At 38.2% G+C, this 15,822-nt stretch overlaps 1 protein-coding gene across 5 annotated transcripts in view; it reads left to right on the forward strand.

Moving 5' to 3' along the window:
• CCNY (cyclin Y) overlaps nucleotides 1–15,822 on the forward strand; it is a 130,502-nt gene that overhangs the window by 98,290 nt on the left and 16,390 nt on the right. For 4 of the 5 annotated variants that reach the window (XM_069778139.1, XM_069778142.1, XM_069778140.1 and 1 more), the window contains 3 exons: nucleotides 203–238; nucleotides 4,148–4,205; nucleotides 4,306–4,425. In XM_069778139.1, the coding sequence (XP_069634240.1) occupies nucleotides 203–238; nucleotides 4,148–4,205; nucleotides 4,306–4,425 (214 nt within the window). Of the gene's footprint in view, nucleotides 1–202; nucleotides 239–1,275; nucleotides 1,297–4,147; nucleotides 4,206–4,305; nucleotides 4,426–15,822 lie in introns of those variants that run through there. The other variant, XM_069778143.1, reaches the window with a different exon arrangement.

The following is a 15,822-nucleotide window of genomic DNA, read 5'->3' on the forward strand; positions in this document are numbered from 1 at the left end:
GGAGGCACTTGGAGTGTGCTGAACAAATACAAAATTGTCTCTTTACAGCAGTTTTCCTGGTATCTAACAGTGAACAGAAGAAAACAGGCTGTTGAGCATACTTTTTGTCATGCATTGTGCTAGGTTTTGAATTTACATGTTAATATGACAAATAATATAATTTGACAGTCCTGAGATATTAACTCTGTATTTTTCTTTACAGTGTAGCTCTTGCAATATATTACCACATCAAAAACAGGTATGTGAATAATGAAATCTTGTACTGAAGATATCTTTAATCAAAACAAATGAACTGCCTAAACCCTAAAAATCCATGCTCTGTTCCTTTCAAAATGTTTTTGGGTAGTAGTTTTCTTATTTCCCATGCTAGAAATGAGAAACGTACTCCTTTGCATTTTTATATATGTTATTTTGCTTAGAAAAATAGAAAATAAGGATTATGTACCACAGAAATCTGGAAGTACAGTTCAGCATTGAAAAACTTTGATTCAGTGTTCGGTTTTATGTGCACTGGGCACTTCTGCATTGTTGCATATGTTGCAATTACATACAGAGAAAACTGAATAGTGTCTTTCAGATTTTTTTTTTTAGCTACATCTTTGTAAAGTTAACTGTGTAAATCGATGATCAGTTAATTTTAATGGATTTTGAAATAAAAACCATTAATTATACAGTAAAAGTGACATTGTGAATAGAAGTAATTCAAGATGCCTCAGAAACAGGGCAGGTCCTGGCTTATCTCTTTTGGTGTAGAATGTTTTAGATCTCTGCTCAGTCAAGTTGATTGAAACTGAATAGAAAATAGCTTCTCTAGAAAGTAACTTGGTACATAAATTAGCTTTCTTCATGCTGAATTGTGCTTTTGTATCTTAAAGTCCCCTGTCCTCATGATATGTCACAGTATCATAAAATAGTATTTCCTGACATTTCTAAGGAGAGATTGTATAAATAGTTTAAGTGACTTTTGTGTCCCTGGCTTTTCAATGTGTCTTTTCAGAGAACTTGGTTTAGGTCTTGATCTAACAGGCCACTTACATGTTTTTTTTCTTCTGGACTGTAAGAAGTCCAACTAGAACAAAAGGAATTACTCCTAAGTTTAAAGTTAAGCTGATACGTCATTCAGGACCATGTTTCAGGTCACTGGAACCCATCACACTTCTTGAAACAAGGCTGACATCTAAAGAGAAACCTTCAGAAGTGCACAAGGGCAGAAATGCTTAGGGCTTGATCCCTGCTGAAAGCTCTTAGAAGATTTTCCAAGACGTCAGTGTGCCTTGGACTGAAATATGGCAATATGTAAAGCAAAAGTTGGAGTGGAATCTTCTCGCAAACTTTTAATCTCATTTCCCAGAAAATGAGGCGTTAGTGATCGTGCTTGGATTACTTGTTTATCCATCTGTGGTTCCCTTTTCCCCCTTTCCTCCATCGTCCCTGGGTTAGTTTGGCTAACTAGTCAATTTTTACTGTGCCTGACTAAAGAACAGAGATCTCAAAGATAATCAGACTCTAAAGTTTTGTGGAAATAAGTTATTCTTAAGTGCTCTCTTAAGTGTCATGCCAGCTGAGTAAAAGGCTCAGGAGAATGGGGCACATTCAGGACTACAGAGGGTGAGAAACTTCAGTAAGAGCTCACAGTTGAGCAGGAGGAATCCAGAGTCAGAGGAATCCATAGTCAAAGGTATCCAGAGCCAAAGTACACCAGACTCACTTTGTGCCGATTGCCACGGAGCCGATTTCTGTTTGCAGTAAAATATGCCCATTCGTGGTTTTACAGCACTTGATGCAAATTTGACCTACAACTAGTAGACAGAGAGGCTAAACCTTCATAAAATAAAGAGTCCCGTGTCAGCATCTTGAAAACAAATACATTCTGAATGTTATCTTCTTGGGAAACTTGCTGTCTGTCCTTTCCCTTTTGGGATGGAGAGGTGATTTATTCAGGATGAACTGGTTGCCGCTTCTCCCCGCGGAAGCTGCCCGGCGGGTGCGTGCTGTGAACGTGCCCTCTGCCGCGCTCGGGACAGATGGTCTCAGCAGTGATGCCGGAGCAGGCTTGCGTACGTCAGTTAACGACTCTGAAATGAAGGATGTGAAACGACTGTTCTGTCTTTGGTCGTCTCTGATTTAGGAACGGAGGGACAACGTGGTAATGGCATTCAGTTGTACTTGCTGCTGAAACAGCAATAGCAAAACATATGTTCTGTTTCCTGGCATTATAGGCGAAAAGGAAGTTAGTTGTTGATGTCTGTGGTAGATTTTAATTCATTACGAGGGGTGGGGAGTAAGAAACCGCTGTAACTCTTATGTAGAGTCAAGGTTGGTTTTGACAGAAAACGAATCAAGCATCTGCTTTGCCAGAGAAGAGTTCAGACAGTATTTAGTTGTTCCTTTTCTCCTGGAGAGTAGACTTAAAACTAAATTACTTCCTAATATTCCAAACTCTCACCAGTCCCAGTTTTTTGAGAAACTATACATGAAATAGAATATTCATATGTTTCCCACATTTCATTTGATTGTAACATTCTAGTTATCATTCCTTCTTTTCCCAGTGTCCCCCATCATTGTTATATTGATTGGCTTTCTGCAGCTTTTGTTGTGCTTACTTGTTCAACAAGTGGTGAAAGACTACACGTTTGGAGGAATGCATAACTGTTGGTGAATTTGGTAAATAAATAAATTTGCTAAATAAATAAACAAAATAAACCCCAACAAACTAACAATGAAAAATGCTTAGATCAGTTAGTAGATTGTCCATTTTTGAAAGATAACAATGTGAATTTGTTCTAGTGAAGACAAAAACCTCTCAACTCTTTTTTGGTGTAGTAGGTTTTTTGAGGGCAATCAAATGTGCCTTCATACCATGCAGCAGCTACAGCATGAAGAAATAAAATAGGAAATTCTTTCTTTCTCTCTTCTCATTGTGAAGGTCCACAGTTCACTGTAGCACATCAATGATTCCAGTGAGACTACTTCTGCATTAAGATACTAGACTTTTTTTGTAGGGGTAGAAGAGTCTGGCCTAAAATCCTTGCTTATTAGGAATTTTCTAGTAATTATTTCAGTCTGGTTTTTTGTATTAATTTAGGTACTCCTTTTTTTAAAAAAAAAAAAGTGTTTATTTCCAGTGTTAGCAGGCTTTATAGCAGAAAAAATGTCATCTTCAGATGTTGAGTTTTAAATGTTAGCTGCTAATAAATATATTTTGTAGACGTGAATCCACTGTGAAACTCATGTTTGCATGCTCTGAGAGACACGTACGGTTGAGTAAAGATAGAAAACATATTCAGTGGTTTCTCTCTTAAGAACTCTGACCAGAGTACCAGGGACGCTATAAATAAAGATGGGATTGTAATAAGTAGGTCACATGGATGCATCTGTCCAGAAAGTGTCCAGTTCTAACTGGTACTGTTATACCACTCGCTTTTGTGATTGTTAGTGTTCCTGCCAAGATTACACACAGCAAAAATCTTATATTGCATGCTGGATGTTAGGCTTGTGAAGTTGCATCAACTTGCATGCTGATCTTGAGCAACAGGGATCTGAGAGAGAAATAGCAAATAAAACCAATGAATAGGAATATTATTTTGTCTGAATTTTTTGTTGTATGTACTCCTTTTTGCTTACAGAAATCATTAGTAGGCTAGGGTTTTCCAAATAAATAAAAAGGGAATTATGTATGTATTAACTGAAGGATAACTAAAAATAGCGTTGCATATCTGTAAATGTTCATGATGTTGTCAATAAAGGAGGAGGAGGAATTAGGAGATTGCAGGGATTAACATAATGAAGTTAAGAAAAGGAGAGTCCTCAGAAATTCATGCCCTCAGAAAAGGCCTGATTTTATTATAAGTTTATAGTAGTACTTCTTAGGCTGTGAAGAAGCCTTACAGTAGAGAGCACAAAAGCTGTGTATCTTGGACACTGAAAGCTGAAAATTTTAGCATACTTTGTAATATGGATTTCATGTTACACGTGAACCTTATGGCAGAATAGGTCCAACTTCTGTTTGAAAATCACATTTCTGCAGTGTTTCTAAGCACCTCACAGCATGAGGAGTATTGGAGTTTTAACGATACACTTGTGTCTACGAGAGCTGCATGCTGTCATGTTCAGATAATGACACTACTTTGGTTTTAATGCTTTTTAGGGACACAGACGGAAGAATGCTCTTAGATATTTTTGATGAAAACCTTCATCCCCTTTCGGTAAGTTCATCTGCCTCTTCTTCCCTTTCATGTGAACTGTCTTTCTTTCTGTCTGCTTCGTTTTGTTTCAGTCACCTATTTGGAAGTATTTCTTCCTTAGAAATCCGAAGTGCCACCAGACTACGACAAACATGACCCAGAGCAGAAACAGATTTACCGCTTTGTTCGGACGTTGTTCAGTGCTGCTCAACTGACTGCTGAATGTGCCATTGTCACCCTGGTGAGTGTCTGAGAGATGACATCAACCATCTGACAGACCCAGTTCTGTTCTCAAAGCTTGGCTTGGTATGATTTAATAAATCTAGGTGCTACCGGGGATTTTTTTCTCACCATGGAGACCAAGGAAGTTTCTTGATGGGAAGAGATACTACAGGTCATTTTCTTCGGGAGACTAAGTGATGGAAGAAGAGATTGGGTAACGTGCAGCACAAAAGCCGGGGTTACGTCTTGCCCGCACAGAGTGATAATGTTACAGGCTACCAAGGAGACTAATAGAAAATGCAGGTGGCATAAGTGGTCCGAACAGGAGGGAATGTTAAAAGCAGAAAGGCTTCCAGTTTTGGGGGGTTTGCTGTGTATCTTGTAGCTCCCAGCAGAGACTCGGGAACAGCTGTAGGTAATTTGATAGCACTAATAAGAATTGACAGGCACATGAAGGATTCGGTGAGTGACTGGGACATGTTGGTGAGGGCTTTTTTTTACTTTGCACTGTACTTGTCTTTCAGGACCACATCATAGGATTGAACAATTGTACTCAAGGCTGAAGTTTAGCTACTTAAAAATAGTATGACACAAAAGAAGGTTCAGATTTTCAGCTGGTGTGGATCAGCATAGCAATGTGGATTAAAGGAGCTAAAGTAATCTCCACCAGCTGAGAATTCCTTAATTTTCCTGAAGTTTTTATCCTGCCAACTCTGACAAGCCTCTTCAGCTTTCAGGCACGATTTTGGCCATGTTCTTGACTCGGAGATTTTAAAACAAAATGTTTTTTTACCACTACAACATGTGGTTTCATAACAGCTTTGTTATGCACTTTAGATGGAAGAAGGGGAAATTGGAGAAGGTGGATTTTGAAGCCCAGACCTATTCATTTCCTCTGTTAATCTCTCTGCCTTAGCTTCTAAGATTAGTTGGCAGGCTTTTCTCCTTCGGACAGTCAGAATGAATTGCACTAGCCAGTACAGAACAGGAATATGAGAGAAATAGGGCAAGAAACACCCTGCAGTGCTCCACCCTTACATTTTAAACTCTCTACCTAGTTACTTGACCCAGCCATTACTTGTTTTCTGAAATGACATTTTGTCTGTCTCTTTTACATAATTGCACTAAGTACTTGTCCTTCTCCCTTTTCTTCCTAAGTGTTTTCTGCTGGAGGCAAGATATGTTGTGTGAATCAGTATGTTATTCTGTAATTTAATTAATCTACTGTCAAATACAGTGGAACCTTGTTGTAGTTATCTGTTCTTTGATCTTAGGTTATTTGATCAATGAGGACACTGTTTAGTAGAAAGGAAGAGGGCTTTTTTTTTAATAACAATATCTTCCTGTTATTGCAATGCATGGAAAGTTCTTCCGCACAAATCTTGGTCACCCAGGCATATATTTCAATATCTTTCATTTGTAACTACTTCCTTGCCTCTTCTGGTTCTCATGTAATTTCTCTGCAAGTGACTCTTTTGGTGTGATCTGCAATTAAGTATGAATGTTTTTAACTCATTTTTTATATTACAGAGACAGTTTCCATAGTTGTTAGTGCTTGAAAGCGTAGGTGGCTTGGGTTTTTTACCCCACACAATGGTAACAGATTAGCTGTTTTATAGCCTAGTTCTCAAAGCAGCTGTGCAGATGTTTGCGGATAGATTTGGTGCGGGTGATCAGTGTTACTGTTCTGCTATTCTTGCCCATGTTTTCAGGATAATAGCACCTGCCTGACCCCTCTTTCCAGAAAGCTTCAGAGTTTTTGGATAAATAAGTGTTTTACAAGTATGAAATGCTGCTGCTGCTGTTCTCAGTTTCCTCTGTACTTCTAGATCCTGTTTCTTTATTTCTTAGTGTCATCAGGAGGGGCCCCAGAGGCAAATCGTGTTGTTTCTGAAATGTTCAAATGTGGAGATTAATCTGTTAAAAAGCAATCAACCCTTCCCCCCTCCCCACACTCCTGAAATCTTAATAGTGTTGATATTGCTATTTATGAACCCTCCAAGTGCTTTCAATTTTGATATCCTGTCTGGAGAAGAAGAGAGCAGCGTTCCCTGCTGGAGCTTATGTTTTGCCATAGTCTGGCTGTCCGTCAGAGAGCAATCTGATAGCCCTGTCTGCCACTTGTTCCTCCTGGGAGGGTTGCCAGAAGGCACGAAGTAGGTCTCTGGAGATCACAGTACATTTTGAGCAAGATGCTACAACTATTATCTTTCTTTCACTCACTCTGATTATTTTTAAGAAGTCCTAACCACCTCTTTTTACTGCCCAAGTTATTAACATAGTCTAAGGTGTGTAGTTGAATGCACTCACTGTTTGTCTTTTTACATGCCATTAGCCAGGTAGAAGCAGTTACAATTGGTTATATAGCAGTCTGTATGTTCAGCACAGGAGCTAAGTAAATGTGAAACTCCAGACTGTTAGATAAGCTAGTCTCCAGCAAAAAGCCAGCATTGTGTTGCTTCAAGCACTTAATTAAAATATTTCAATTAAAGGCTCCACTATTACAGCAAAACCAATTTATAATTAAACAAAAAATTTAATTTTCACACAGCCTCCAGAGCTGCCAAGAGATTTCCCATACTGATACGTGAAAAATTAAAATCTCTGGTTGAAACAATTAAATACTAATTCACAATATTTATTTATAAAATAATACCGTAAGAATAAAATTAGTTTTAAGAATTGTATTGCTAATTTAAAGTCTTGCAAATAATGTTTTTGTCCCAGTGAACAGCTGAACTATACTCTGTGACCTGCCTTTGTGAGAAGAATAATACATGTGCTTCTCCCTTGACCCAGAGTATTCCCACCCTTGCTAAAACTGAGAAGTGCCTGCCTCATCTTCACTGTCTCCTCAAGTGCAGAGGTGGCAAGTTGTACTTATGTTAATCTACTAATTGGATAGCAAATAGAAACGTGAACAGGAACATTATCCATACCAACGGGAAAAAAATACAGTGTTTGCATGTCATGAGAATTAAATATTTATGCATTGTTCTTTTGTTCTGTAAAAACAATCCTATTAACTAGACCTGAAGAGGGGAATGTTCCAAGTTTTCTGCTTTGCCTTGGCATGACTTTCTGGGTTTTTTGCAAATAGGCCAAATCTAGGGCTCTTAATATATTTCTGTGTCCATAGTAGTTTCAAAGAGGATATATTTTGAAATTTGCAAATAGGCAAATACGCTAGGTCTATGCTATAGACTGATCAGGTACGGTGATATGTAAATACATAGAATACATGAGCTGACTTATTTCTGTGATGTTCAGAGGGGCATGCTTTTGAAATATGTTACAAAGTTCATACTGTGGCTGAGAGGATTTGATACCGGCAAATTTGAAATTTGAAGTACATAAGAATAAATTCTCCTTATGAAAAACAGGGATTTAGTTAATCCAGCCAGATGTTCCTGAGTTCTTATTGTACTCTTCACCAACTAGGTAGAGAGAGAATATTCTTCAACTGTGTTGTGAAAATTGTAGTTATTTGAGGAGAATTTTTTTTTCTGTGTGTTTGGAGGAGATGAGAAACCTTTTAATTGATTTCCTTTCATGGGGATATTTTTACTTTTAAATGCTGATAAAAGACCTTTTTTCTTTTTTCATATTTCAATTGAAGTATCAAAAATCTGATACTTGTTTAAAAGAAAACAAAAACACAAAAGAAAGTGATCAGAGTCCGTAGAGGCACTTGAGCTGCAGCAGAGGTCCTTTTCAGCTGGCCCAGTATAACGACTGATCCTTATGCGGCTAATAGAAGATGCAGGTTCCTCCGAAGACCTCAGAGTACAAAGCAAAGTACTGTTTATTGCCTGGTTTGTCACTGTCACTCACCATCCAGTGACCATAAGGGATCGTGAGTGTGGTTGGGTGGACAAGGCAAAGCATGGAAGCTGGGCTCCACCTCGTGCAAGGAACCCATGAGAGGAGTTGTCTGTATCCAATATTGTTGGTGTCCACCTTTGTCCTGGGCTTCAAGCGTTCCCTGGGAGATGGCTGAAGCCCACCGCTTTGCCACATCTGAAGAAGGTCTCCCAGGCGCAGAGGGAAGGTCTCTCCACCCGTGCTGTGGATCCCGAGCCCCTTGGTAGCTGACCGTGTGTCACGGTACACTCTGGAGAAGGCCAAGAGGAACAGGGCCTTCGTACTGGTGGGAGCAGAAGACTCAGATTCTGGTCCCTGGTTTTAGGGCTATTCTCATCTTTTGACTGTAGTCTTAACATACAATACGTGAATGAGTATCATTTAATACTCATACGTCTCTCAGTCAAGTCTTGCTTTAGGCCTGCTGGGATGTACACTTAATAAAAAGAGAACATTCAAGCTGCGGTTGGGAGGGAATTTTTTTTAAATCCCCGAGAGAAGAGGACATTCAGTCAAAGAATGAGTGTCTGTTTTCTGATGCATCTCTACGGGCTTCTGCGTGGGCAAGGAATGAATACTGATCCCAGTTTTAGACTGGAAAGTCGATGTTGCCTAACAGTGTGAGTGTGTTTTATGTGTATTATAGATCTTTGGCTTAAAATGAGTAAATTAGGGGGCAAACCTGGGGATGTGTGACTTTCCTCTCAGTTCCATTAGTGCTTCTTATAAATATCTACAATGGTACTTTGCAGTTGTTCACATTTTCAGAGTTTTGTGACTGTGTTTGTTATTCTTTTTCAACATTTGGTCTCAGAAATAAAAATTGGGTGAGTTTGCAAGGACCATGGTGATGTGATGTCCTTTTCCACCAAATGGATGGCACCAGACCTTTATGGAACATTTCAAACGCCCAGCTGGGCAATTGCAAAGCACAGTTATTTCTGGAGAGTCGTGGTAGGGAACTGGCTGATTCCTTGGAACAGAGCATATGGCAATTTAGTGATTGGATTAGAGCCATAATTTGTCTATATGGGACCCACTACCGATTATATTTTTTTTCCATACAAATATTGTTTTAGTTTCAAGGCATTGTGACACACTGAAGTTTTCTTGTTAAAGAGAGAGAACTGTGATGTGTTGGGATGGAAACTGTCTTCGTTAGTTATTCTGTGCTCCTGCAACTTATAATGTGGGTTACCTAGTGAGTTCAGATGGAGTTTAAATGGGAGAGGGAGGGAATGAGGTTTTTGGAAATACATGTTCATTTGTAGATTCTCAATTATGGTAATTAAAATACCAAAAACATAGTCTCCTTTCTGTTAGTGTAAATGAAGTGAGAAATAATTAAAGCTACTAGAGTTTTCTTGGTAAAATAGAGATAGAATTTGACATAAAGCGATATAAAAACGGCATGAGAAAAGATAATGCTTTGCTTTTGCTGGTGCTCCAAATTCAGAATTATTCTAGTAATGTCAGTGACATTCCTCAGTGATTGCCTGTTTCTTTAGTGTGCTGAGACTCCCACTCAGCCTCCTTGGAGGCAATGCACAACTTCTGACCTCTCCATGTTGCACCACAGGAAACTCTAGTGCTGCAGACAGATATAATCACAGAATAATTTAGGTTGGAAGGGACCTCTGGAGGTCACGTCTGGTCTGGACTCTTCTCAAAGCACGGCCAGCTGGATCAGGCTGCTCAAGGCCTGACCAGTTGAGTTCTGAGTTTCTCCGAGGATGGAAATTTCATAACCTCCATAGATGACCTGCTCCATTTAAAAAAAGAATTAGAGTATTTTGGGTGCTTAGACTGCAACTCCAGTATGATAAGAAGTGTCAGTGGAGTACTGGAAGTTAATGTTGAACAGCTTCAAAATGAAGTAAAAAAGAGAAACAAAACTTCTAAAAGAAGCCATAGTAAGATTTTAATAAAATTTGAGTGTTCTTTTGGATTATGAAATATTGAAATGAAATTATTTGACACTTTCATATTTGGTATATATCCTCCTGAAGGGGGGGAAAAAAAAAGAAGAAATAAACCTTCTCTGGTATTTTAACTTTTCTTTCTACTTGAGAGTATTATATAATATACAAAGTACGCTACAACGTCCTCTGAGATGGAAAAAATGAGATGCTGTTTTGCACTAATTAAAACTAACTCTTCAGTGCTGTCTTTAGTTTCCTGTTTCTTTGAACGGATTTATGTTCTGTTGATTGGGATGTTGTGTAACCAATTCTCTGCTATCCAGGATCATGGGGAGCAGGACATCCTCGCTAACTGGGACAACATTGGATGCTGTGGTTATTATCAGGCACTCGGGAAGTCCAGAGTAGATTCACCCAACTGCAAATAATCACCCCAGGGATTAGTTCTGGCTCAGCAGTGGCCCTGCTGGAGCAGCACTGCTGGCCTTGGATGCTATTGCTGATCCTGTTAGTTTGTGCCATGTTACAGTTCAGTGTCTGGATAAAAAAAAAACAAACAGGACTAGCGGTAGTAATGGATGGCTAAATGCTTCTCCACTGTGCTATTACAAGTCCAAGTTCTGAGAGTTAAGATCAGAGGCATCCAAACTAGGCCAGCATGGAGTCATTTTGGGTCTGGCAGATTCATGAGCTCGAGATACGTGCTGAAACAAATCGGTTCTGTACCTCTGCTGGACCTGAAATGGCTTTGGAAGCCATTTAACTACATTCCTGTGGTGCTGTATCTAAGCTAATGAACCTCTCTAGAGTTCATTGAACTCGAAGCCAATTTAGGATTATCTATACCCACGGAGTGGTAATTTTATTTAATTAATAGAATTAAATTCTTTTTAATTCAGGTAAATGAATTCTTAACAAAGGAAAATCACCCAATTGGTTTCATTTATGATTAAATAATTTGCTGATACTCCAAGTGTAAAGGTCAATCATTGCAAAATATTGGTGCGAGTCTGTGGAAAGAGGTGGAAAATAATAATCCAATATTGCTCTTCTGAAATCTTGACTCTGTGCAGTGTATCTTCTGATGTGTGCTCAAGTTATTAAAATGTCTCCAATGAGCTGCAAGTGTTATCCATCAAAGCTGGTTAGACTGACAGTCATGTAAAGCCATGTGGTTCATTCCCAAACAGAGTCTGATACCTCCATTATTAGCCTACTGAGGTGTTGAGTTTGTAAGTAAAAACATATTGATGGACCAGTGTTCATTGGTATTTTCCAGATCAGAATTGCATTTTCATTTCAGCTAGGAATTGAATTACGTTACAAATGAGTTTTGAAGATTGTAGTGTTGTTGGTATGAAACCTGAGTTATACTTGTTCTTTGCAAGCTGGGAAAAATTCACAATGATATGTTGTTTGAAGCTGCTGAGAGTTTCTGCTAATGTCACATCAGTTACTTTATTTAAGACTATTTAAATAGTCCTGTTATTGTTCTGTAAATAATCTAAAAGCATACAGTCATAGAACTAAGTGGGTAATGATAGGTGTGATGAAGATGGCTCTTGGAAGCTATTAAAGTGTTTGAGGAGAACTAGGTGTTGAATTAAGGCAGAGTAAATCTGTTGTCTTTTTGGAATTCAACTTCTGAATGTTTTGTAGAGAAGTGCTCAAAAGTTTTGCCACAAAAGCTTACTTTCAGAAGAGGCACTGCAAAGGATGAATTTAATTGAAAAGTAACATTGGTATAACAGCTTCAATTTGTTTTAAGCTTTAGTTCCATTCTTAAGCATGGATACAGCTGTTAAAAGTGGGTGGAGGCAAATCATGGCATTTATTTTAATTTATGTCTTCTAGATACTAAAAGCTCATTTTACCTTTTATTAGTTCTGTTTCTATAAAGGAAGGCCTGCTGAAATAATGCAGAGGAGATGAGGTTTTTCAGACTTCTGTTTAAAAAACAAAAAAAAGGCGTTTCTCATATTGTTGCTTCTGCATTTTTTGGTCTTTTGACATAGAAGTAAATTTCTTCCAGCATTCTGGGATGCAAGTTACAATATTCTTTTCTACAATGAGCTTTTAAAATTCAGCTTTATAATATGACTTTGCAGCAGCTAGTCCTAAAAAACATGTAGAAATTGTTTTGCTTTTCAAAATTAAGCCAGTGAAATTCATTGCAACGCACAAATATACTGAACCGCATAGAACACAGTCTGAGACAAACCCCATATTTAAGAAAATGACCTGTGTTTAAGACACTGTTCAATGTATAGGCATAATTCCATACAAATGGCAGTTCCATATGTCACACTTACCATTGCAGGGTCAACATTTTCAGTGATGTATTTTATTTTCTATTTTTTTAAATGAGGTGGAGCATGCCTGCCTGCGTGTGGGAAGACTCGCTTGCTTTTGCCAGCAAAAGCAGGTGGTGTTCTCCCACCAGCCACGAGTTTGTTTGGGATGAGTAGCATAGTCACTAACTACCCACCAGCCTTCTTCAAACGGGCTGAGAGCCACCTGGCCCTTCTCCAAAAGTCTGTACTGATTCAGCACATCTTTGCAGCAGCCAGAAGCGTCCCCCTTCAGTAGTGCAGGCTGCCGAGTGCATGGCAGACTCTGCCTCTCCTTTTTACTCTTATGTCCCATCAAAGTCAAAATCTTGGTCCTTGGGCTGTTACCATGGCCTAGGCCTAATATATTGAAATGCTCTGAGATGAAAACAGTGGTCAAGAGTTCTATTTGTGAGGAATAATGAACTTTCTCACGTTTGCATAGGAGACAGAGCTCACTTGGCTCTGTGTATACTGCTGTTAGGAGGATGCTCTACATCAGTAGGGCAAGAGCTCAGGTATGTACCAGCCTAAATTTCACAATCTGCAGTCACCTGGTTCTCTCCAAATTAGAGCTAGAGAGAGCGAGCTAGAACAAAGACTCTGTGTGTGACTGAGTGGGCTTGATTGAAAGTTGAAGAGCTACACTAATGTGAAAGCATAGGCATATTTTTGGGTGACAAGTCCTAGATTACAGTGAATTTCCACATTAGCGGAGGACCTTGAGAAACTTTTACAGATGTTTGCTGCAAGAAGTCATCTTGTTCTTCTGTCTTCTCTTACTTGAACACATACACTTAAAACCTAAGACTGCGTCAGGGAGGCCACAGCAAGTGAACAAACAAAATGGTCTCTTTTAAGGCATTTTCAAGAAAGGAGCCAGAAGCCACACTAAGCACCTTTCTCCTGGCAAGGTATTTATCATCTTCAGTTTTATCAGAAGATGATACAGAGCCTCACTCCAACAAACCTTATGTCTGGAATTAAGCCCAAGTTATCACCAAGGACTCAAGGGTGATTGATTATTCATGTCCTTCAATATGCTATTGGAAGATACTCAAATATGGTAATGAAGGTAGTATAAGAATAGTGTCTTATCAAGCTCCTAGTTAATTTTTAAAGCTGATTTCTCAAGTATGTGCTGGTGGGAAGGTACTAGCAAGTTTATGCTCCCTTTTTACTTAGATGTAAATTCATCTGCTCAAGGTATAAGTTCATCTGTCATGAATTATTCTCCTTTATGTTTTTCCTTGCAATATCATTCTTATCTGTTCTTATCAATTTACTTTTTCTTCTCTGAACACGTTTGCATTTGAGCCCACAACAGAATCCTTACTTGGTTTTCTTTTTTGTTTCTTTTTTCTCTCTCTGAGCTAGAGCTGCACATAAGAAAGGGTACTATTTTCTGATTTTTGTATGCTTTGTGTATCTATAGCTGTGGAGTATTCATTCAAAACTGTTAAAACTGTGTGTGGCAAGTTGAAATTTAAGAGGTTTTCATTAGCAGTTGAGGGTCAAATTCAGCACTGATGTAAAGCAAATTCATTTCGTAATTTGAGTGGCATGGTACTATGGCTTCCATACGCTTTCTGCTTATGAAGCTCCCTGTATCAGCAAGGTGTGTTACTCTATAAAGAAGTCTTCTGCTTCCCAGGGACAATTCCAGGGAATGGTGTTTGTTCATAATTCAAGGAGCAGTTTTGCTTGTTAAGTTGAACAAGTTTGTGCAATATAGTGTGTAAGGGTGTTGTTTACACAGGCTGCCTGGAAAGCAAAAGGCAGCCTTTTAAATAGAACCATCAGGTAGTACAAACTCTGGTGAGATCCATATGCCACCTTTTTACTGAGCTTTGTGTTTCTGTGGTTTTATAAGTATTACTGGGCCACTTAGAGGAGAGGTGAGTCCTTTGAGTCTCCACCACTCTTTCCACCTCACCCACTTAGACACTTTTTTTTCAGTTTCTGTCTTGAACCCTTGCCTTGGAGTGACCACTTGCTTATTTTTAGGGACTTAATTTTAGTTTCTCAGAGCATTTAAATGGTGCTGTTTATTTTGGACTCATACACCACTTGGAAAGCCTTCATAGGCAAAACTCCCAATACCAAATTTTATACATCAAAATCTTTCAGAGTGATGCTCTAACTAATGGGCTTGACACATAATTTGGGATTTGTGATTTTGTACTTAAATAGTGGTTTGCCTTGCTTATGAAGGAAAATAAATTTTTGAACAATTAGTGATATTTTGTTTTACAGTATTATAGTGTTACGGTTGTCTTCAGCGTCAGAATGGCAGATGGGCAAATCATAGCTAAAGAAGAAATGTTGTTTTCAGGAGCCTGGCATCTGGCCTCTTGAAAAAGTCAGCTTTAGTTTTGTGATATCTTGCTACCTATACGTTTCTTATTTTTTAAGAAAAAACCTGAAAAATCAATGGTTTTATCTGAAGGTCTCATGCTGTAAATATTCTGACTTTACAGCTAGTATAAGTTTGTTTTCACAGAGATTTTTTAATGTTTATTATGCCTGTCTTTTTGTGCCTAATGACATAGATTGAGTTCAACAAAGTGTCTAAAACAAGATTAAGGTTAATTCCCCATTAACACAAGAAAAATAGAGAACCCTTTGGGCAGTGAGAAAGCCAAAGGTCTTTTTACTGAGACTTTTTTTTTTTAATTTGACGAGTCTGTAATATCCAACATACTGTAACTATTCAGACTCTTTGAGTGCTCTATAATTTAAAAAATTCATTGAAACCATTTTGACACTGGTAGTATCAATGAGATGGTGCTTTTTCAATTAAGATTTCTATTCATCTACCATTTTGTATGTACCCTCCTCTTATAAGTTAGTTGTTACTTGTTTAAAGTTAGTCCAGTATTTATTTGAAGGTAAGATATGCCCAAAACTTGGGATAAGTATTTACTAAATGTTTTGTGGGTTTTGGTAGTAATCTATAAATCAGTCATAATCCCTCTTAAAAAAATGTTTTAAATTGGTAAGTAAAAAACTTCAACATTATTTTAAAACATACATATTTTAAAGGAATGTTTTCAGTTTTCTCTAGCGGCCATGTATTTCTTCTGTTAGAACAGAAGTAATTTTCATTCAGCATCTGTAGAAGAATATCTTTAGGTATTTAAAAGAAAATGCTGGTCCTTCAGTCTCAAGCAGTGTTCTGTTTTTATAAAATATGCAGCCTTTCAGGTAGGTATAATATTTTGCATGTATATTGTATTTTCATCAGAGTACCTCATGAAGTCTCCTGCTAGTTTCTGTCAGTCAGTGTAGACTCTTGTA

The sequence above is a fragment of the Haliaeetus albicilla genome, chromosome 2, assembly GCF_947461875.1.
Source record: "Haliaeetus albicilla chromosome 2, bHalAlb1.1, whole genome shotgun sequence".
Classification (NCBI taxonomy): Eukaryota; Metazoa; Chordata; class Aves; order Accipitriformes; family Accipitridae; genus Haliaeetus; species Haliaeetus albicilla.